Source organism: Hemiscyllium ocellatum, chromosome 17 (genome assembly GCF_020745735.1).
Source record: "Hemiscyllium ocellatum isolate sHemOce1 chromosome 17, sHemOce1.pat.X.cur, whole genome shotgun sequence".
Lineage (NCBI taxonomy): Eukaryota > Metazoa > Chordata > Chondrichthyes > Orectolobiformes > Hemiscylliidae > Hemiscyllium > Hemiscyllium ocellatum.
In genome coordinates this window covers 52803575-52827880 of record NC_083417.1, presented here as the reverse complement: position 1 = coordinate 52827880, position 24306 = coordinate 52803575, and the positions used below count along the sequence as shown (strand labels likewise).

The window sequence follows — 24306 nt, the reverse complement described above, 5'->3', positions numbered from 1 at the left end:
GATGCTTTCAAAAAAAAACATTTCTCAAAAATCATTTCCCTAGCCAGTTTTCAGTTATAGGAACATTCTCAAGTATCTTTCGAGTTTTCAGTAGAAATCAAGACTGTCAACTAGTATAAACATCCTTAAATCTAGAGTCTCAGTTTCAACCTACACATTTTTTTCCAATGTGTAGCAGTGGTACCTTGTTTATAAACAAATATGGCCAACATTAAATAATATTTCAATGTTTTATGATCCATTGTGAAAATAGGTTTCAAGTCATGTAATAAGTGCTCAAACATAACTACGGATTAAAACAAGATCTATCAAGTAAATTAATGAGTTTACATATGTAATTCCACTAATGAAGACACACAAGTGAAAGGCAGGTAAATCTTTTATTTACCAGCTGTACAGCACTACATTAATTAAATGCTTTACCCTAGCTTTCGTAACCCCATTTAAAGAGTATTTTTACATTGTTTCCTCATCAGCTTGACTCCCTTTCCTTCACAAACAGTACAGCTAAATATAAAAAAAAACAAAATCAACCCAGTCAGAGCTAAAAAGGGGCAGAAAGCAGATTTAATTGCAATTCACCTAGAACAGAAAAAGAATTTCATGTTGAGTCAGCAAATAAAGCTTCTGACATACCCTTGTGGCACAACTTTCTCATATCTGCAACAGCGCAAACCTCTTAAACTTCACATTATTTTGCAACACAAAGCACATGGATATACTTACTCTTCAAAACTTTGCCTCATCCTAGTTTTAAAGGATTAATTCCATTATGCCCTCTTACAAATACATCAGATACATATGAAGTTCAGAGAAGCAAAAAAATATAGTTAGGTGGGAAATAGCCAACCTATAATGGAAATATAAGTAATTAAAATTTACAACATTAAAATCTGCAACTTTAAAGGGATTTGTAGTATGCTGTGAATGTGCTCATTACAATTTGACATTTTCTGCTCTGAACAGCTCAATTTGCAAATTAATTTTTACATGATTCTGCACATATTCACAAACACTGAAGAGTTTGACTCTTTGTGACAAATGTAATTTGTAAACGTCTCAAGCAGTGGTTAAAATGTTACTCTCCTGCACTTTGATACATAATCACTAGAAAAGATTAAAATGTAAAAAACTTATCTACAACAAGCATGACCATTTTTTGAGATGCCCTGTACAAAAAAAAAAGGAAAACACATGACGAACAGTGTTACTATGGATGGTCAGTTGTAAAATAATTCACGCGGCTTGAACTTAATTTAACAGTAACACAATGATTTTCAATCAATCAGTGATTTGCATTCTGAGACGCCCTAATGTAGCGGAAGAAACCAAAAGTTGTGTATTATCATTTACAATTGGGTTGCACAAAAACATGACTATACGTTCAAAAATTCACAATTCTTTTGTATTTAAAGTTTACTACAAGTCAAATTTCCACCTGCTCAGCTCGAGTATAGCAGGGTGTTATGGTTAAAAATAGCCTATGTTCTTTGCAACATATATATATATCACAACGTTTTGTGCCATTGGGAAACATTCCTCTTATGCAAAAAGAGCTATGGCACAGATACTGTACACAATTTTTTCTTTAAGGGCAGGAACTATTTTACTGCTAGGTGTACATAACATGTACAAAGCATCTCATGATATTTCATTTTGATTCTGAAAAAAAATTCAGAAAAATTGTATTGGGTATAATTTTTGTAACAAATAAAATAACAATTTCTGATTCATAAATAGCATTCTATGCTATAAAAGGGAACCTAGTCTAAACTCATTTTAGCTTCCTGGATGAGAAATTCTCTCTAGTATTCAGAAGGTTAAATGGTCTAAATCATTTCATAGAAGCACGTGTCAAAGCAAAAATACATGTAATCTGATTCGCAGGACCACATTATTAGCATGCCTTCCTCCATCACCGGTCCATCATACTAAGGATCATCTCAGGTGTGATGTCTCCATTTTGAGCCTCAATTCCTGATTGAACTTGTGCATCTTCAGCCTCAGGCTCTTTCTTTATTTCAACAATTATGTTTTCAATTGTTGTAGTCCCTGATTCTTGCAACTGCTGAACTGCTCCTAAGATGAAAATGTAAAAATATCAATGTCAAATAAATTGAAAAATCAGAAATGCACTTTTAACAGAGCAGGGAATTTTATGTTGATCAATTATGCTCCTTTCCAGCTGAGGACTGGCAAATAAGAAACAAACAACATTAGATTAGGTTCCCTACAGTCTGGAAACAGGCCCTTCGGCCCAACAAGTCCACACTGACCCTTCGCAGACCCATTTCCCTCTGACTAATGCACCTAACATTATGGGCAATTTAACATGGCCAATTCTCCTGACCTGCAAATCTTTGGACTGAGAGAGGAAACCGGAGCAAACCCACGCAGACAGGGGGAGAACGCGCAAACGCCACACAGACAGTCACCCGAGGCTGGGATCGAACCTGGGACCCTGGTGCTGTGAGGCAGCAGTGTTAACCACTGAGCCACCATGCCGCCACAAATCTCAAATATTTTAGGCTCTCCATAAATATTCTACTTTGCAAGTATCAGATTTGTATTTGATTTAAACCACTTCATGTAATATGCCTCATGCTCAATATTGAATATCTACTGGAAGCAAAAACAGAAGTTGCTGGAAAAGCTCAGTAGGTCTGGCAGCATCTGCGAAAAGAAATCAATTAATATTTTGTGTCTGATGACCCACCCTCAGAATCCTGAAGACGACTCAATGGACCATAAATAATATCTCTGCTTTCTCCTCAGATGCTGTCAGACCTGCTGAGCTTTTCCAACAATTTGTTTTTGTTTGATTTACAGAATCTGTAGCTCTTTCATTCTAACTTGCAATTTATTGCATGTATCTCAAGTTAGCCCAAGGCTTTCCAAAGATCAAATTATAATCAATTTGAGGACACCAAAACATTCAGGGAGATAAAGAAATTAGGATAATAATAGTTGGGGATTGTGACTTCCCCAATATTGTTTATCAAATCCCGATTCAGCCTATTGAGCCCAACCCGACCCTCCGAGAAACATCCCGCCTGCAAGCTTCTGCCTATAATCCTGCATTTCCCATGGCTAATTCACCTAGCAGGCACATCCATGGATACCATGGGCAATTTAGCATGGCTAATCCACCTAACCTGCACATCTTTGGACTATGGAGGAACCAGAGCACCCAGAGGAAAGCCATGCAGACATAGGGTAAATGCGCAAACTCCACACAGATAGAGGCAGGTCGCTGGTGCTATGAGGTAGCAGGGCTAGCCACTGAGCCCCGTGCCACCCATTGCATGGACAAATATTGAAAGGATGAGAGATGGCATAATTCTAAAAAAAAAATCCAGACCTGCTTTTGAATCAGCATGTAACAAGTCCTACAGAGACAGGGGGCAATGCTGAAGCTAATTTTAGGGAATGAAGCCATGCAAGTCGTAGAAGTATTGGTGGGAGAGCATTTTGGGGACAGGGATCCTTTACCTGGAAGTCATGGAAAATGATAAACATGGACAAGAATGAAGGTTCTAAACTGGCTAAGGCTGATTTTAATATGACAAGACAGAATCTGGACCAAGTGTTCAAGAAGCAGCTGTCTGTAGAAAATAAAAAGTCAGCCCACTGGGAATCTTCCAAAAAAACAGAAACAGTGAGCATGCAGAGCCCTTAAAGATGAAGGGTGGAAGAGATGCTCACAGAATCTAGGATGCCCAAGGAATGTACAGGATTGTTTGAGAAATAAAACAAACTCATGTTAAATATTAGGGCTCAAAACATGAATTCCTAGAGTTGTATAGCAAAAGCAGGGGATTAATTTTAAAAATGAGCAAAGTGAAGGGGGACGTGAACACTCGGGTAAAACAATGGGAATCCAAAAGCATTTGAAGAAGTATATTAGGGTCAAGAAGGAAATCCAGGAACAGAGTAGAGCCCATTTAGGACCAAACAGACAAACTGTGTGTGGTGTGGCAAGATATACTTTGCATTCATAATCCAGAGAAAGTTATATATGTATCGAAATCAAGGAAAAAGAACTGTGAAAACATTACAATTCAAAGCACAAAAGGTATTAGCGGTTTTAGTGGGCTTAAAATTGATGTCTCCTAGCCAGATGAAATATATTCCAGGATACTATGAGAGGCAAGAAGGATGAGTGCAGTTTCCCTGACGTTAGTTATCAAATCCTCTGGACACAGTAGAGGTGCCAGAGGACAGAAGGTGAGCTAATGTACTATTATTCAAGAAAGGTTTGAAAAAACCAGGGAAGTATAAGCCAATTGAGTTTTAGTGGCAAGGGAAACAGGGAAAAAAAAATTGGGGGACAGAATTAATCTCCACTTAAAGAGGCAAGAACTAATCAATGATAGTTAGGTATGGATTTGTTAGGGGGAGTCATATCTGACAGGTTTGATTGACATTTCAATGAGGTTACTCAGTGTGCAATATAACAATACAGTCGACCTGAACTTCAGCAAGACGTCTGACAAAGTACTGCATTGTACACTGGTCAAGGAAGTTAAAGTCCATGCTGTCAAGGACTTTTTGAATACATGACTGGCTTTGTGGCAGGAGGCAGAGGGTGAAAGTCAAACAACATTTGAAACTGGAAGCCTGTGCCTAGTGATGTACCATAGCATTCAGTAAGTTTGATAAACTTGCAGAGAACATGAAAATTGGCAGTGTGATAAATAGGAAGAAGAAAGCCTTAGATTACAGGACGAAATAGGCTGGTCAAACAGGCAGAACAATGAAAATGGAATTTAATTCTGAGAAGTGAGGGGTGATGCATTTTTGGAGGGAGGGAGTACTACAGATCCTTGAAGGCAACAGGACAAACGAGTAAAGTGGTTCAGAAAGCATATAGAATATTTGTGTTTATTTGCAGAGGCACTGAATATCACAGTAGCAAGGTTATGATGGAGTTGTATATAGTGTCGGTTAGGCTGAAGCTGGATTATTGTGTGCAGTTCTGGTCATCATACGAAAGGAAAGATGTGGCTGTGACTTGAGGGGGTGAAGAGATTTATCAAGATGTTGCCTGGGCTGAATCATTTCAGCTATGAAGAGAGAGACTAAATAGACTGGGGTTGTTTTCCTTGGAGCATGGAAGGCAGAAGAGAGACCTAATTGAGGTCAACAAAATTATGGAGACCGTAGAGAAGATAAACAGGAAAAAATATTTCCCCTTAGTGGAGGAATCAATAAGTAGGGCCACAGATTCAAGCGAAGAGGTGGGAGGTTTAGAGGGGATTTAATTAATAATATGTTGATCCAGAAGGTGGCAGATTTCTGGAACTCACTGCCTAAGAGGGTAACAGAGGCAGGTACCCTCAGGTATTTAAGTTGTACCTGCATTTAGAATCATACTACAGCTCATCACCTGTTGAAGGCCACAGACAAAGCATTTGGAAATGGGACTGGAGTAGATGGGTGCTTGATTACTGATGTGAGACCAATGGGCCAAAGTGGTTTTTGCAGTGCTGTAAAAGTCCAATCCCATAGCAACTAGGGATGGACAATAAAGGCCATGAATGGATTAAAAACAAGCTCGACTACATTTGCCCCTCAGAATTATTACTGTATCAAAATCTAAACTCGGTCTTTCTATTAAGGATACAGTTATACAATATTCCAATCATGAGAATGGATTCCATTATTCTACCAATCCTGGACTTTTTAGCTGTTAATTATTCACTTCTACACTGGCAGTTTATATTTTTGCACTTAAACAAATTAAACAGTATATGGTTCCAGAATCATGGATCTGGATGCTTATTTCACCTGAAACCACTCAACTGCTGAGATTCCAAACTAACACTGCACAACAGAATCGCCCAATAACGAGTTAGTTAAAACACAAAGCTTTACAAATCAAAATCAAGTAGAGTTCCATTTCTAGCCCAGCTCAATGGATAATTGCACTGGTTTAATGAACCAAACAAAGTAGAGCCATCTTGATCAGCCATGATAGCTGGAACAGCAGCATTGCACTATACTGGGTTTTAGGGACACTATGCCAGCAACAATAAAATGCATAGAATAACACTTAGCCATTGTTAAGAATCCCGATATCTGATATTTACTGAAAATACATTGAGCACGTAGTAAACGCAAGTCGTGATGATACTACTGTTGCAGTCATGAGATGGACTAAAGTGCACCTAAAACAGGGATGGGACTTTTGAAAGCCTACAACTTCTAATGTATAAAATGTTACACTACCAGTATTTTTATTGGATTGATTAGCTTTGCCAGGTGGTCTACCCCTTCGCTTTTTGGCTGGTGCTGGTACAGGGATGACTTCTGCAATAGGCTGCTCCTCTTCTTCTTCATCTTCTTCAGGTTTGCTCACAACAGTCTCATCCTCTTCATCACCATCTAATTCAGGTTCAGCATTATCCTCATCATCTACAAAAACAAATGGAAACACCATTCAGTATCAAAATTTGGCAGTTTACCTACCCAGAATCCAAATCATTATTGTTAATAAGGACAAGCTCATTCATCATACAACAGTTTGTTTTGTTCTTTAATCATTACCACCTCGCTCTCTCTCAACGCTTTTCCTAGTCATATGCAGTATGACATTATCATTCACTGCAAGGGGTAGCAGAAATGGTCCCCAAGTACACTTCAATTTTTCACATTAAACAAACAAACAAAGTCACTCACCACATTAAGTAAATACTGATCAACATTAACTTATTCAGGGATACCAATCCCGCCCCCGAACTTCAATTAAAACAACACAAATGGGTTAACATTGATCACCTGCGAAGCTGATGAGACAAAAAGAAATATTGTGGCAAGATTTCACCAGGGAGAATAAAATAAGATGATATTTAAGTCAAGCTTTCAAAATAACTTTATTTTGTTATTCATACTGGTTCCTTTTAACTCAATCTCAAAAACTTTTATTGATTGGGTTGATATCCTTCAAGTGTATATCCCCTTTTCAAAAGTGTCAAACAATTCTACACCTATAATTTTCAGAAGCGTTACAATTTATATACTCAAAACATTCTTTCTGGATACATTATCAATCGCATTTGATTTTTACTACATCTCCTTTCACCAATTATGCTAGAAACATCGTTAGAATTTTTTCCGATAACGGTAGTAGACAATATACTCATAATTGGGTGACGTAACACTACTGTCACCTGGCCACTTTCAGCAACTGCTTCAGACAAGTGAAGACCTGCAGGAGGGCAATAGGACATAATGGAGGAATTGCCATGAGGTAATTCTTCTCCTTACCAAAAGCATCTACAATTCACAAAGTGGGATACAGATGAAGTATACACTAAGTCAACAAAACAACAGATGACGACTGGGTTATTTACATAGTTTAATTCCCATTGTTATTTATCTACTCAATTCTGGTGAATAACCTAAACTAACCCAGTCTGTCATCATAGTCAAGATTTTGATCTTCATTATAATCTGGAATTGCTGCAAGGCTAGTACCTGTTCCTTCAAGTGTATACTGTCCCCATTCTATCTGCCAAAACATTTAATCGAAAATAAATAAAATTGTATCTGCCAGTTGTCTACCCATTCTGCTAGCTGATCAAAATCCTGTTCTAATTTTTGGCATCATCCTTATTTTGGATGATTTGCAACTTTTGAAATCTTAAAATCGATTCCAACGTACAAGTTATGTGTAAGAAAAAGCAATGTGTCTAGCAGTAAAGCTTGGAGAACACTACTGTCTATCACCAGAACAATCCCCCAATTTAAAAACCAAGAATAGATGTCCTTCAGCCATTATTTTTAATCCAAGCTGACCAAGACCATCCTATTCCATGAGCCTCAATTTTGACAATGAGCTTTTTGGGGTACTTTGTCAAACTCCTCAAAATCTACATGGACAGCATCCATCATATTCCTCCAATCAATCTTCAGTTAAGTCATCAAAAAAGTACAAATCGTCTTGGCTTCCTTTAATTAAGTCAACCTGTCCAAACTCACCTCACTCACTTCCCACAGATTCTGCAATAAAAAAGGTGTCCAGCCAAGTAGCTGCTTTAAATACAGGGCAATTAAAAACCAAAAGAATACATTACCACTGTCAGTGGAGTCTCCTTTCTTGGACTGCATTTTCCGTTTCCTACCACGTCCCTTATTCTTCTTCCGCTCTACAGCATCTCCTTCTTCACCTCCTGGCCCACTACAATTCTCAGCATGTTTTGTCATTGTATTCTGCAGAACACATAGCAAAGGTAAAACACTTCTGTAGAAAATGCTTACATGGCAAGATACTCAAAATATTAAGAAAATATACGTGAGTGTCGGAAATCCGAAATAAAAGCATAATATTTTGGAAACATTCAGCCAGGCAGCATCCTTGGATAAAGAAATTAAGTTAAATTTTCAGCTGATTGTGTTCCACGGCTTTTTTAACTTTGTGAAATAAAGTAAATAACGAAACAGATTTATGGTACTTTTTGCAAGGTTTGTAGCTCAGGTTGAGGTTTAGGGTGAAGGTTTGCTCGCTGAGCTGTAGGTTTGATATCCAGATGTTTCATTACCTGGCTAGTAACATCATCAGTGGCGACCTCAAAGTGAAGCGAAGCTGTTGTCTCCTGCTTTCTATTTATAGGTTTGTTCTGGATGGGGTTCCTGGGGTTTGTGGTGATGTCAGTTCGTTTTCTGAGGGGTTGATAGATGGTATCTAGATTTGCGTGTTTGTTTATGGCGTTGTGGTTGGAGTGCCAGGCCTCTAGGAATTCTCTGGCATGTCTTTGCTGAGCCTGTTCCAGGATAGATGTGTTGTCCCAGTCGAAATAGTTTTTTTAAAATCCGTGTGTAGGGCTACGAGGGAGAGAGGGTCGTGTCTTTTTGTGGCTAGCTGGTGTTCATATATACTGGTAGCTAACTTTCTTCCTGTTTGTCCTACGTAGTGTTTGTGGCAGTCCTTGCATGGGATTTTTTAAGACTACATTGGTTTTGTCCATGGGTTGCACTGGGTCATACTGGGTCTTTTAAGTTTGTTAGTTTTTGTTCGAGAGTGTTGGTGGGTTTGTGTGCTACTAGGATTCTGAGGGGTCTTCGTAGTCTGGCTGTCATTTCTGAAACTTCTTTGATGTATGGTAAGGTGGTTAGGGTTTCTGGCTGTGTTTGGTCTGCTTGTCGTGGTTTGTTCTTGAGGAATCTGCGCACTGTATTTTTTGAGTATTCGTTTTTCTTGAATATCCGTTCTTCTTGAATATGTTGTATAGGTGGTTCTCCCCTGTTTTCCGAAGTTCGTCTGTGCTGCAGGGTGTGGTGGCTCATTGGAATAGTGTTCTGATACAGCTTCGTTTGTGTGTGTTGGGATGGTTGGGTGTAGTTAAGTATTTGGTCAGTGTTTGTCGGTTTTCTGTATATGCAGGTTTGTAGTTCTCTGTTGTCCTTTCTTTCAACTGTGACGTCCAGGAATGAGAGTCCAGGAATGTTGTCGGCTTCTTCCTCCTTGGTGAACTTGATGCCTGTGAGAGTGTTGTCGATGATGTTAAATGTCTCTTCTATCTTGTTTCGTTTTGTGATGACAAAGGTGTCATCTACATAGCAGACCCAGATTTTTGGTTTGATGGTTGGTAGGGCTGTTTGTTCTAGTCTTTGCATTACCGCTTCTGCCATGAATCCTGATAGCAGAGATCCCATGGGTGTGCCGTTGATTTGTTTGTAGATTATGTTGTTGAAGGTGAAGTGGCTGGTGAGGTACAGGTCCACTAGTTTTCGTTGGTAACGTGATTGATGGTGGTTGGGGTGTGTGTGATGGTCTCTTCTAAAAGTGTGGTAAGTGTTTCCTTTGCCAGGTCGATGTTGATGGAGAGGAACAGTGCTGTTAAGTCGAATGAGATCATTGTTTTGTCTTCCTCTATTTTGGTGTTTTTGATGATTTTTAGGAATTCCTGGGTGGCGTGGATGGAGTGCTGTGACTCTTCTACTAGGTATTTCAGTTTTGCCTGTAGTTCTTTGGCCAGTCCGTAAGTTGGTGTTCCGGGTAGTGAGACTATGGGTAAACAGCGAGCAAACCTACACCCTAAACATTTATGGTACCTTCACAAAACTGAGTGACCAATAAACAACTTTTATAAACCAGAATAAAATATCAGGATACTGTTCACACTATCAAACTCAGAACTCATTTCTCAGAGGCAGTTTCTCAAAATCACCTCTATCTTCACTGTGACTTTGCTATTCTTTGTGGTTTATACTAAAAATCACAAATGCCAAGATTGGCTTTGTGGCAAGTAATCCATCACAGCAGCAGACAAGAGCACGCAATTTCTGTCTCTCGCTTCCAACTCCAACTATTTATGAAATCCGCAGCTATGTAGAAGATGTTGATGATGGCTGCGGCGAAGGGGGTTGGACTTCTCTTTCCAATTTATTTCGTGGCTGTTATGTAATGATAATCTAAATTCTCAAGTTATTTTTGACCAAAAGGGAAAATTTCTGTTAAATCTAAAGTGATGTAATGAATATTCACAATTTCAAAATATTAAAATTCTACACTCCCAATAAATTTCAATTCATTCAGTTTAAGTTTATTTAAGGATACTGAAAATGGCCTTTTTGGAACAAACATGCATTTAATATTCTTATACTCATCTTTAAATGTCTCGACAAACATGCCTCTTCCCCACCCCTACAACCCTAAAGAACTATGACAATTTTTCGATCCTCCAACTACAGTCTTTTACACACATCTTCCTTTTCTGCAATACTGGTATAAATGACTTCAGCTGCCGAGGTCCCAGTCTCTGCAAGTTCCCCTCAGTCTTTCTATATTCTTCTTCTCCAAGTCTCCTAAAATAATTGTCTTTGATGACCCCTACTAAACTTACTGGATTGCCATATTTTTTGTTACGATGTCTCAAATGTTTTAAGACATTTTCAAAATTAAAAGCCAAATTAATAAGATAAATCCAAGTTTGTACCATCAAATAATAAGCAGTTTCATCCAAACATAAAATCAAGTACCTTACGAGTGAATGCTTTGCCACATTTTGTGCATACAAAAGTGGCAGGAATAAAGTTAGGATCATGGTAGCGCTTGAAGTGCATGTCCAATAGTTGTTTCTGCCGAAATGTCTTGTCACACTGGCTACAGGAATAAGGCTTCTCTCCAGTATGAGTTCGCTTGTGCATTACCATGTGACGTTCCTTCAGTGAGAAATGAGAAAACATACATTATCAAAAACACAGCAAGGAATGAAGCAAATCATCAAAATTTAGGTGATGAAGCAATTACTTTTGGTACCTATCATGAAACCCCACTCAATGGATTTGATTTGATCAAAATCACATCAAGACATCTTATTACAATATTTAAAACTCCCACTTTCCAACCACCATCATAATTAAATTAATGCAACTCCCATTTCTGCCAGAAAACTCTTGATAACCTACTGAAGTGATTAAAGTATTTCTTTATCTTTCTCCCTCCATAAAACCCAATATGCTTAAAGCTCAGCTACACCTTATCAATTCAGTAACAAATCCCACATCCACGTACTCTTTACCACGCCAATTTTACTCATTTAGTTTCAATTTAAAAATAATTAGCAACACCTCTTAGTGTTAAACAGGATAAAGATTAGCTCATTACACAACTATCACTAAAAGCTAAGTCAAAATGAAAAAGGACATTAGTTTAAAAGAAACCTATACAAAGATTAACTCTATAAGATCCTTCTAATGGATAAAGTAAGTTCAGCCTCTGAGATAGATTCAAGACTTTGAATCTTAAAACTACCATCTTTGCAGAGTGAAGGGATGAAAACTTAAGTAAAGATTCATCAGCTGCAGTGGCTTCTGTAGTGTACTGGTTGGAGATATTCTGGCAACATATGGAATTCCAAACAATTTGAAAAAGGAAGTAGCTTCTTGTTTCTCATGGTGCTGTTACAGCATTTGAAGATTGCCTGGATATGTGGCAGAACAGCAGATGCTTGATGATACATTCCTACTAGAGTTCTTCTCAACAGCTTTGCTCACAGTTCAGCTGATACAGATCAAAACGCAAAACTTCTGCTATCCCTGAATAACTGAATCAATCATCGTCCCATATTAGGTACTGGGTTGGCCAAACCTCAGACGCAGACCGTAGTCTGCCTCGGTCACTGGCTTCGCTTACCCTTACTGTCAGATTAAGATGAGCTAGGAAGAGCAAATCATATTTTAAGGGAACCATCGAGTTTTGTTTACCCTGGGAAATAGTAGTTGAAATTCAAAATGTCTTGAGATTTCTTCCCAAGGTGAGTATAGTCTAGTGCCAATACCAGCTGAAATCCACAAGGATATCCACGTAACTTATGGTTTGTTTTGTAAGATTTGTTGTCTATTTTAAAGACAGGTGGTATTCTTCAAATTATAATTATACTGACATGACATAACCACCCCTTAGAAGAAAAAATATATTCATTTTTAACAGAACTAATTAGTGGAGACAAAGAACAATTACATACTTTATAAGCATAGACGCTGTACAATATTGCTAAGCCTTAATGACTGTAACTTTAGACCTCTGGTCAATATGTGACTTCATCATTGATACACAGGATCCACAGGACAATAGCGAATTTACTCAGTTGAAAATGTGGAATTCACAACCACAGAAAATGGCTGAGGCGAAAAGTGTGTTTTCAATGAGACAGACAGATATGGCTTTTCTTAAAGGGATCAAGGAATTGGGACAGCACATGATTGAGTTTTACTATCAGCCATGGTCATAGTGAATGGCAGAGTAGGCTCAAGGGGTCGAGCAGCCTACTCTTGCTCCTATCTTTTATGTTCACAGTCAACAGAACTGATGTGTACTTTTTTTCCATTTGGAAGGAGCTTACTTATTTCCGAGATTTAAACTGATTACGTGCTCCCTTTCAGGTAACAATTCATCAACGGCCTCTTGCTGCACAGTAACTCATCACTTCTGTGGATATCTGTTTTTTTTTGTTGCAAAACTAGAATCATTATGCTTACATGCAGCAAAAATGTGAAATTCTTGTTTGTTCCTTAAACATGTTTAATTCTCTCAGTTTCTCCTGATCTCCAGTGCTTTGAGATTTTGAACTTTTGGCTTTTTCTCCAACTGTTGAAATCTGCCTTTTAGCCTGCAAAGGTTTTTTGTCCATTCTAAAGAGAAATGGATTTTTTTTTAAACCAAATGCAACTATAGTCATGAAATTTATTTTAATGAAGTTAGTGCTCTGGCAACTATTTTAAAAAATCCAGTCATTTGGTGAATTGAGCAGAAGTTATGCTTTTTCCTTTTAGTCTTAGTACCAACTTGAATCAAAACAGAAGTCGTCACAATTAATTTTTCAAATGGTAAAGACACTATTAACAATTGGGTATCCTGGTCAAAAGGCGCACTGGATATAAATTGGTCGTTAAGTATGGAAAAGCAAGAGAAACCAGATGCCTGTTCTCTGTGAATGTGTCAATATGGAGCACATTTTGACCTGAACATTCCAAAGTTTGGGTCTCATTTGCAGTAGCTTTTCCAAATGAAACTGTAGATGGAGCTCTCCTTCTGGGCAGATCAAGAAACCACGGTCTTTGTCCTTGAAGATATCCATACTAAAAAGTAGCAAGAGTACTTCTACCAAATAAAGACCTCTCGAGAAGGCCTCAAAGGTTAAAGGGAACTCAAAACTTTTCAGACGCACAGCATGTATCATCTTTTGTCCTTCATCTTGTCAAGCATTGGAATGGGTTCACAATTGAGATAAACATCACTAAGCCAGGACCAAAGTAATATAAATGTTAGTGGAGTCAAATGGTGTTGGTGATTTGGAAGAAAATCTCAAGTAAGTACAAAAATTCAGTTTCCCATAGCTTGACAAAGGTACAATTCTGAATGTTAAAATATGGGGTATCCAGCTTACGCTGATGGTCCAGTGCTGCCACCAATCCTTCCTTCTATACTGGTCAACGGTCTAGGAGGATGGACCATAAGCAAGTCTCAGAAGAAAGAGACACTTACCTTAGCCACTAAGTTTATTACATTTAATTAACAACATACAGGTTACATCAACACGAGGTATATTAACTATTACCATTTGGAACAGGTAGAACCCTGCATTTCCATCAGGGGACTGCATCCAAGTAGTACCTCCCTCAGTTCTGTCTCATGGCTATTAAACCTAAACATGGGCAGAGCTTCGACTTTGATTAAGCATTTCATGTCTGTCTCTTTGCTCTCTGCTCTGCCTCATTCTAGATTTTATCCTACCGTAGCAAACCTACTACGAAATGGCTTAAAAATGTTGGTTTTGCTCTGACTCAACAGCTAAGAAAAGCTTTCTCACAAAAATAAAATTCCTATCAGCAACTAAAAAGATATACACTGATACAGTGCCTTTTACAAATTCTGCATGCTCCAAAGTACATGAACCACTGTTAACGAAGTACTTTTTTGAAGTTTAGTCTTAAAGATGCAATATAGAAAGTGTATGGAATAATGATTTGGGAGACAACCTAAAGGAAGGCAGATATCAAACTCAGATATATATTTTAAACAAATGAGAGAGTTGGTCAACTACCTATGACAGTTACATGATGCACAAAGCTCTTAAGGTAAGAATTCCCGAGGAGTGGTGATCATACTCAAATAGTAAACAAGGTGAAAAACTGCATTTGTCCTCCAATTTTTCACAAACAAACATTATACATAGATTTTAAAAAACCACAAATGCAGGAAAATCAAAATATAGCTTAAAAATTACATTACTTGGCGAAGTGTTTATGGGTAAGATAGGATTTCAGACAAGATTATCCTCACATTGAAGAATCAACTGTATTTTATCCCTGGCAATTCCACAGAATACATTCCATGGATGTTTTGAGGAAAACGTACTAACAACTGAGCAAGTTTTGAGATGATGAACATCAACTAGTCACAAAACGACATGACCCTGTCTCACTAGTAACCTTACATACAGATAAGGAAGGACACCACTTCAACTGGGACATCATATCCACCCGAGGACAAGCCAAACAGAGACACGCACAAGAGATCCTAGAAGCATGGCATTCCAACCAGAACTCTATCAATAAACAGAATGACTTGGACCACAATTACCACCCCCCCCCCCCCCCCCCCCCCGAGAAACAGGAAATGATATCACCAACCCAAAGAAACTCAAATGTATAAAAGAAAGCAGGAAACACCAGCAGTGTATCATCTGGAGGCTTACTGAAAATGTTACCTAATATGGCGACAAAACATCTGAAAATGAACCTTCTAGCTCAGCAAGCAAACCTACATCCAGAACCAACAGATGACTAATAGACCTTTGTAGAACATATGATAAATATTCCACACTAAGATTAGATACCAGATATATAATGACTACTTCATTCCAATACTAGCAATTTTGGTTTATATTCTTCAATGCTGATTCTACACGTCATAGGACATTTCAAATTATTTTAACTTTACATAATTATACAAGTATCTAATAACTCTCAGGATTTACCCAACTTTCAGCAAAAAAACCTTATGGTCCCCTCCAAAAAGGAAATTTTATGAAACACACTGATCCACATTGAGATGAATGATATTTGTTTAAATGTAATACCTGTTTGCATGCATAATCACAAAGTTCACATTTAAAACGTTTCTCATTCTTATGAGATTTCTGGTGCTGTATGAGGGCATATCGTTCATGGAAGACTGCATCACAGTAACGGCACTTCTTGCCTGACTCAAGATAGGAATGCTGTTTTCTCAGATGAACACCTGCAAAGAAAACTAAGCTGTAGAGACTGAACTCAGACTTTACAGTACTATTAATTGCAACATTTAACTGAAATAACAAATACACCCTTTCAACTTCTGAATTGCCTTCAGTGAGGACATTAATGCTTTCCATTTACAGACCACAAAGGATGCAAATGATGTTTCATCATAGATACATGCAACTTAGGATGTACTATGCAGGTATTTAGTTATGGCACAAGTCTGCTAAAACTAAAACACTAAAAAGAAATACTGGTAAAAGAAATGGAAGTTTGATGTCAATACAATGGAGGATTATATTTGAAGCTGCTATGCAACACAATAACAATAAGAGTATTGAGTACAGGAGTTGGGAGGTCACGTTGTGGCTGTACAGAACATTGGTTAGGCCACTGTTGCAATATTGCGTGCAATTCTGGTCTCTTTCCTATCGGAAAGATATTGTGAAACTTGAAAGGGTTCAGAAAATATTTACAAGGATGTTGCCAGAGTTGGAGGATTTGAGCTATAGGGAGAGACTGAATAGGCTAGGGCTGTTTTCCCTGAAGTGTTGGAGGTTGAGGGGTGACCTGATAGAGGTTTAAAAAATCATGAGGGGCATGGATAGGATAAATAGACAGTCTTTTCTCTGGGGTCGGGGAGTCCAGAACTAGAGGGCATAGGTTTAGGGTGAGAGGGGAAAGATATAAAAGAGATCTAAGCGGCAACTTTTTCACACAGAGGGTGGTATGTGTATGGAATGAGCTGCCAGAGGACGTGGTGGAGGCTGGTACAATTGCAACATTTAAGAGGCATTTGGATGGGTATATGAATAGGAAGGGTTTGGAGGGATATGGGTGGGGTGCTGGCAGGTAGGACTAGATTGGGTTGGGATATCTGGGCGGCGTGGACGAGTTAGACTGAAGGATCTATTTCCATGCTGTACATCTCTATGACTCGAAGAAACAGAAGAAGTATGCCATCTGTCCTGCCGAAGCTGTTCTGCCATTCAATAAGATCATGGCCGACCTTTCATGGACTTTGCTCCATTTACCCACCTGCTCACCATAACCCTTAATTCCTTTACTGTTCAAAATCTACCTTCACCTTAAAAACATTCAATGAGGGTGTCTCAATTGCTTCACTGGGCAGGGAATTCCATAGATTCACAATCCTTTGAGAGAAGAAGTTCCTCCACAAATCAGTCCTAAGTGTGCACCCCCTTATTGTGAGGTTATGCCCCCTAGTCTAGTTCCACTCACCAGTGGAAACAATCTCCCTGCTTCTATCATATCCACTCATTCAGAATTTTATGTTTCTATAACAACCTCGGTCATTCTTCTAAATTATGAGTTTAGTCCCAGTCTACTCAATTTCTTCACATAAGCCAACATCCAAACTCCCCTGCACCCCTTGCAGTGCCAGTGTATAGTCAGATATTGTGGTCAGTGTTTCATGCATTTGAGAAAAAAAATACTTGACTGAGGCAACAATGGGTGGAACAAATTGAAGTGTACTCTTCATTAACCACTAACAGACCTCACCTCAAGTGAAAGCAAGCACTCAAATTGAAATTTGAGTAAGCAAGAAAAAGTGGAACAAACAAACCCTGTCAAAATTGAGGCAAGGGAAAGTCATGCTGATTAAAAATATAGATATTTCCATGCAGTCAAGCAACAAATCTAAGTTTAATTAGAACAACAACACATGAAGGACATTTTCAGTCATAATTCAGGTTTGAGAGATTAAGGTATTAACCTATGATCACTGTGATGTCCTAGGATCATTCTAAGCTTCTGTTGTTACCATTCAGTTGCAAACTACTAAATCTACTTCCACAACCTTCTTTTTCTGCCACTCCATATATTTTTATGCTTCGCTGGAGGAAAGAAATGAGAAGTAAAAAGCAATAGCATGCCTGCACCATCCAAATTCAAGTTTGAAATATGATACTTTAGACAGACACTAGACTCATTTTAGACTCTATAACGAATTAAGTAGGGCAGACTATTAGTTTTTTAGTTGATTCTGTGGTTCTTAATTGCAGATTTCTTTTGGACAGCAATACTTTCATAACTTAAATTGCAGCCCAATTATGCTGACATATTCAGACTTGTGAGGCAGTAATTATGTTAATTTTTATGTATTTAAAGTTTTGCACTTACCCAAATCACTCTTCCTAGCAATAACTGTGTCACAATGTGGGCAGTGGAATTTCGCCACATTTTCTGTATGTTTCTGCAAAATATGCATCTTCATTGTGCCACTTTGAGTGAAGCGAGCATGGCAGATGTAGCATTCATATGGTTTCTCACCTATTTTAGAAATTCATACTTTAGAACATCCTGATCACTGAATTATTATGAGTGGATTTATTGATGAGTGCAATTCAAAAATTAAAGGCAACATGAGATACATTTTTAAAAGTATTTGACATTTTACCCCCACACATGATTTGTTTTAACATTAAGGAAGTGAAAACGAACACAGCATTATAAAATCCAAGTAACAGCTTTGAGCAGACATTGACGAGCTGCAAATGTACGAAGTCTATTCCTGTTAAAGAATATCAACATTAACTTTCAATCATAACTTCCTAAATTATGCTATCAAACCAGATACTGCAGATGTTCAATGTTTGGTTTCCCACCAATAAAGAGGCTATCAGTGTCAAAACAATGTGCTGGAGAAAAAGTAAGTCTGGTAACATCTGTGGAAATAGAAAGAGTTAACTTGTTGAGTTTACTCTTCTTCAGAAGATTATTTTAACTTTCTTCTGAAGTGTCTCGTCCACAGATGCTGCCAGACCTGCTGAGTTTCTCCAGCAATGCCAGTGTTTTTGTCTTCAATTTAATATTCTCCTGTGCTTTCTTGTGAAAAATAGATGGTTTGCTGACTTTCAGAACTACATATGTTTTAAGTTAGTTCTATATAGTTTTATAACCATCAGTTCTCAGAATGTGGCAACATCAAGGCAAATCTTCCAGGAATTTACTGAAAACTGGCCTTCCCCATAATGGTTTATTACTGATTTTCCCCAGTTGCCGCTGGTGGTCTTGGAGGCTAATAATCATCACTAATCATGCATTTTAGCCAAGTGTTACTGTAGTCTGGGACAGTGTATTTAAATTTAGGCTGGAAAAAAGGGAGACATTTGACCTGTTCTGCAGTCAATATGATAGTATACCGGTGTGGCTTGATTGTTGGAGATCAAAGAAAGATTCTGATTGTTTTACTTAGGTGTTGCAAGATTTTTACATTTATACCAGGAGGAAATCTGGAGTCTCTCAAAGTCCCAGAAAAGCTTTAGCAATATCTATTTGTAAATAGTCATGCTGCAAACTATGCAGTAACTTCAACAATTAAAGGTTTCAGATAATTAGCATTTCTTCTTGAACACAAATGTGCTCCCATTGTCATGGGGAAAAATGTAAAATTTAGAGGGGAACATTTTTCAAATGAGGGTGTAGTCATCTTGAAAACCTAAAAGTATCACAGTGTGGCATAGTGACTCAGTGGTTAGACTGCACTGCTGCCTCACAGTACCAGGGACCTATGTTCGATTCCAGCCTTGGGCGACTGTCTGTTGGACTGCGCACATTCTTCCTGCATCCGGGTGGGTTTTCAACAGCGATTCAAAGATGTACAAGTTAGGTGAATTGGCCATACCAAATTGCCCATAGTGTTTGGGGGTAAATGTAGAGTATTAGAGTAGGGGGAATGGCTTTGGATGGATTACTCTTCGGTGGGGTGGGGTGGGGTGGACTTTTTGGGTCAAATGACTGGTTTTCACATTGTAGGGATTCTATGATGACAAACACAGCACTTTTGTCTTGTCCGGGCTGTAGCCATTTGGGAGGTAAGAGAGCCAAAGATGGAAGCAGCGAGGCTAGCACCTTTAGCAGCACAGAGAAATTGCTGGGGGTTTATGGTCACATTGAAGCAGTTATAGGGCATTTAAGCGAGGCTGAAGATTTGCCTACCTTGTAGCTACAGAAAGAAACCTGCAGCATAACTCTTACTGGAAAGGACAAATCTGAGATTACAAGGTAACTGCTGGTAAATTAAAAAGAAAGCCCTTGGGAGGAGAGAATAATTTAAGACTGGTTCCTGCAAGATTGACTGTCTACTTAAGAGATAGTATAACAATTATAGGGGGAGATTTTTGGCAGTGCTAAATGTAGGGAATAGCTTTTCAGTAGTTTAAAGTACAAGTTGAGCATGAAAAGAAAACAACGTTCAGTCAAATGTGTTTTAATCATTTATTACAGTCACTTTAAAATGGGACATTAACCGGAAATGTGAATTTCTCTTTTGAATTCAGTTTGCAACACATAACTAAAGAATACCGCTGTAAACATTAAATCTATAATGACTAAATGCAATGTCATGAAATTACATTACAACACGAGTGTCTTAATTCATAAATATCCATAATTCCTCTGTAGAGGACAAAACTGATATATATGCCAGCTATCTAGCTGTTACAAAATGCACAACTGTCATTGTACAGATCCATCCTAAACATGTCAAAAATAGCTTGGAACTCAGTGGAAATAAGAATAAGCTGCAGATTACTTTACCAGAGTGGGTCCTCATGTGCCTTTTCAGCTTGTAGGTATCCCTGCTAGCATAGCTACACAGGCTACATTGGAACGGGCGTTCTCCAGTGTGAGAGCGAATATGACGCTTTAACTTACTAACCTGCAAAATCAAAGGAAGAGAGAATTTAAGACAGAAATTGCAGACTTTAAGGCATTGGCAACTAAAGTTCTGGCCAGCAATGATAGAATAAGTATAATTGGCGATGCTCAAAACGCCAGGATTAAAGGAACACCGATACATGAGAGGGCTACTAGGTTGCAAAGGTTTAGAGAAAAGGAGGGGTAAGGTAATCAATCATTATTTTAAAGTCCAGGTACTATTTAAAAGAAAGACAACGTATTAAGTACGGGATAACAGGTGAATAGATTAGCATTAAGATGCAGGCTGCACAGTTTTAGATGGTCTCAAGTTCAGAAGGTAGAATATCAGAGTTTAGCCAGGAATATATTGGAACACAAGTCCAGGGCTTTAAAAAAGGCACAGATGAGGGTTTCACAGATAAACTGATGTTGGTTGGATTTAGTTGATATGTGTAGGTGGAAATTGGCAGTATTAGTGCCCCCATACAATAAAAACAAAATTCTGCACAAGATAGTTAGTCTTCTTCGAAATCTAATGTGTGATTGAAAATTAACCGGATGGTCAAACATAGTGTCTAAGACTGCAAACAACCTGTGCAGGCTCAGACAGCGGTCAGGGAGAACAAAGGAATCTGATGATGGGAGAATTACGCAACAAGCAGAGACATTGGCTTAAAACGTCCCAATATTTAGATTTTATTAAAGGTAGCAGCAGGTAGGGGGCATTTCTGCTTGAATACGCAGTCTGACAATTTTCAGAAAATGGAGGGGGGGGGGAGAAAGAGGTCAAGGAAAGTACCAGCATGCCTTGTGGAAACTGACAGCTTTTGGATGAAGTTGCACAAAAACAGCAGATGGGAAGTAGGGGTTCTAGCTGTTCATTCATAATAAATACTCATGGCTAGTGTAAAGATTTGTAGCTCTGGTGCTGGCTGCCGTGGTTATGGGTATGTTTGTTGAGCCTGCAAGTTGATTTGCAGACCTTTCATCCCGTCTAGGTGACCTCTTCAGTGCTTTGGAGCCTTCTGAGAAGCGCTGCTGAGCCATGTTCTTCACAGCTCCATCGCACAAGCATGATTATAAATACTATTTTTTAAATACAGAAAGCTGTTCCATGCTTTCTGTCAATCCGCCTAAGAGGTAAATGGGGAATTTTTGCCTACTTTTTAAAATCTCTTTTGTGATAACTCTTAATAGCTGAGCTCGATTTCCAGCAGACTACCTTGTAAGTGGTAACATGGCATTATCAAACTCTTTTAGACCATATGAAATAGGAACAAGAGTAGGCCGTTTTGTCCCTCAAACATGTTCCGGCATTCAACAGGATCATGGCTGATCTGACATTCCTCACATCCACTTTCCTATCCTTTTCTTGTAACCTAAGAATCTAAACTATCTGAGTTTGAAATAGGCACAAGAACTCTACCTGCTCAGTTCTCTGTGGCGAGAGTTCCAAAGACACTCAATCTCCCAAGAGAAGATACTCCCCATCTCAGCCTTAAATTGGCACTTTACTGACACTAAGCCCTCTTGTCCTAGACTCTCCCATGACAGGAAAACATTTTCACAGCATTTACCCTGTCAAGCCTCTTAAAAATCTGTGCGCTTCAGTAAGTCCCAACCAGTTTAACCTTTACTCAAAAAAACAAAGTTTCCATATAAGGGATCATCCTGGTGAACAGTCTCTGAACTGCCTCTAATGAAATATCTTAAATAAGCTGGCCAGAGCTGCTCACAATACATCAGAAATGGTCACACCTGACCCTTGCACAATTGCAGTAAGACTTCCTTACTCACACTGCAACACTCCTGAAATAAAGGCCAACATTTCATTAATGTTTCTGATTATCTTTTGCGTCAGTGTGTTGAGTTTTGAAATTGCATTGTTTTTAAACACTGTTTAATTAGGTAAATAAATAAAATAGACAAACAACAAAACAACCTTGCTATCGTCAAGAGTTTTGGCAAGAGGCCTGCCTAAGCATAAGCTGGTTTTCAGAGCATTTGCTCAAATTCAAGAAGAATTTTTTTGACAAACATCAGCCGAATATAAATGGGGTTCATTGCATCCTATTTTTGTTAAGCAGTCAGTGCGCTCACCTCATTTTAAAGGGCTCATTAACTATTACACAAATCAAGGAACACTAGGTAAGGAATTTCCTATGCAATCTTCCTCATTCCCTGATGTATTAACAACAATTTATACTTTTATCCAAATGGCGAGTAAAGTGTTAGAAAAGTGCTAGTCCATCAGCAAATCCAACTTGGTCTGCATCAGCCCGCAAATTTTTTGTTAAGAAAACAAGCAGTCCACTAATTATTTTATGAAGCAGAGAGTTGATAGAACAATGCAAGTACACAAAAATGTTCATTAATTATATATTGACCATGTAGAGGAAATGCAATGTTTTTGATAGCTGTGGGGGTGCAGGCTGAAATAAGTTTTATACAAAAGTAAAATGTTACAGATACTAGAAATTAAGAACAGCAAGTGTTGAAATACTCCTGCCTTGTAACACTGTGGAGACACAAGAGTTAATTACTCAAGTTGGTGACTAAACAGAATTTGGAAAAGTTAGAGAATGGGGAAAAAAGTCAACATAGAAAAACTGGGAAAATGAAATAAAGTAGGTGCGAGGAAGGACAGTCAAGATAGCTGCTATAGTCAATGTGCTAATAGTGCATATTGGTCGACAGTTTATACGCAAAAATGGACACAGATATCAAGGGAAGGGAGCACATAATGCTCCATTTAGCGAAGAAACAAGAAGCACTCAGGTCATCATCGTAGGGATAGAGGTGCAAGGTGTAAAGAAAAATACTGGGGAAGAAAAATAAGAAACTTTTGAAGGGACAGAGCATCAAAAACCCTGATATAGGTAGGGAGAGAAACAAGTTCAAACAGAAAGAAATCAGCACAACAGACCCAAACAATAGGACTACTGGGGCAGTCTTACTGTGAAGTTTGAAAACAAGCTGTTTGTTCAGGACTGGAGGAATTATGAGGTGCACCCAATAATTTGCTTCAATGGATGTTCATCCTTTGTTCTACTCATATAGAATTTAAGGCACTACAAAATTAAATTACACTGTAAAGCAATCAAGCAGTGTTCAAAATTCTAAACACTAACCAAGCTTACCACGCAGTTATGCTTCAGGGAGACTGTAAAGTTCTAAGAACATAAGTGTCATGCTGGACCATGCCTTAAAAAAAAAACACACCCTTGCACCCTATATTAATGCAGAAACAAAAAAAAATCAGAACAATCACAGCAGGGAGAGTTACAACAGGGAAAGCAACTGCAAGGTCAGGGTGATGTCTGCAAACAAAGCTTTCACTGCAACCACCTCTGCACACCCTAATCCAACTTAAAACAAAACCCTCATTAACCAAGCTTTTGGCACATGCTATTCTTTTATTCTGCCACTGAATAGCCTCAAGCCTTTCGATAACAAAGATCAGCAACATGAGCTTCAACAATATCTATCATCTTTCTCCTAGACAGTCAACAGCTTTCTGTGCATACAGATCAACTTCAGAAAAATAGTGTTGCATTTCAATAGCGCCTTTAACACAGTACAACATTCCAAAGAACTTTTACATTAGCAGTATCAAATACCAGTTTCCCTTCCAGAGGACAGTTAAGAATGGGCAATAAATACTGACGTTATCAGCAATGCTAATCTCAAACAAAAAAGTTTTTGCCACCAAAAGGAGAAATCAGGTTAATGGCAAGCGCTTTGGCCAAAGAAACATTTAAAAATGTGCCTTAAGGAAGGAAAATAAAAAGAGCAGATAGGTTTTGGGAGGGAATTCCAGACCTTGGGACAGAGGATCCAAAAGCACGGTTATCAATAGAGTGGGAAAAACTGGGGATGGTCAAGAGGACAAAA

General features: G+C 38.4%; 1 protein-coding gene across 1 annotated transcript in view; it reads right to left on the bottom strand.

Annotated features, from left to right (window-relative positions):
• Window positions 1–361: 361 nt before the first annotated feature.
• Window positions 362–24306, bottom strand: part of ctcf (CCCTC-binding factor (zinc finger protein)) — a 42162-nt gene continuing 18217 nt past the window's right edge. Inside the window, exons 5-11 of the mRNA XM_060838163.1 lie at window positions 20311–20431; window positions 17893–18042; window positions 15588–15748; window positions 10984–11166; window positions 8079–8214; window positions 6232–6417; window positions 362–2079 (exon numbers count right to left, since the gene is read on the bottom strand). Of these exons, the coding sequence (XP_060694146.1) occupies window positions 1916–2079; window positions 6232–6417; window positions 8079–8214; window positions 10984–11166; window positions 15588–15748; window positions 17893–18042; window positions 20311–20431 (1101 nt within the window). The 3' untranslated portion in view covers window positions 362–1915. The remainder of the gene's footprint in view (window positions 2080–6231; window positions 6418–8078; window positions 8215–10983; window positions 11167–15587; window positions 15749–17892; window positions 18043–20310; window positions 20432–24306) is intronic.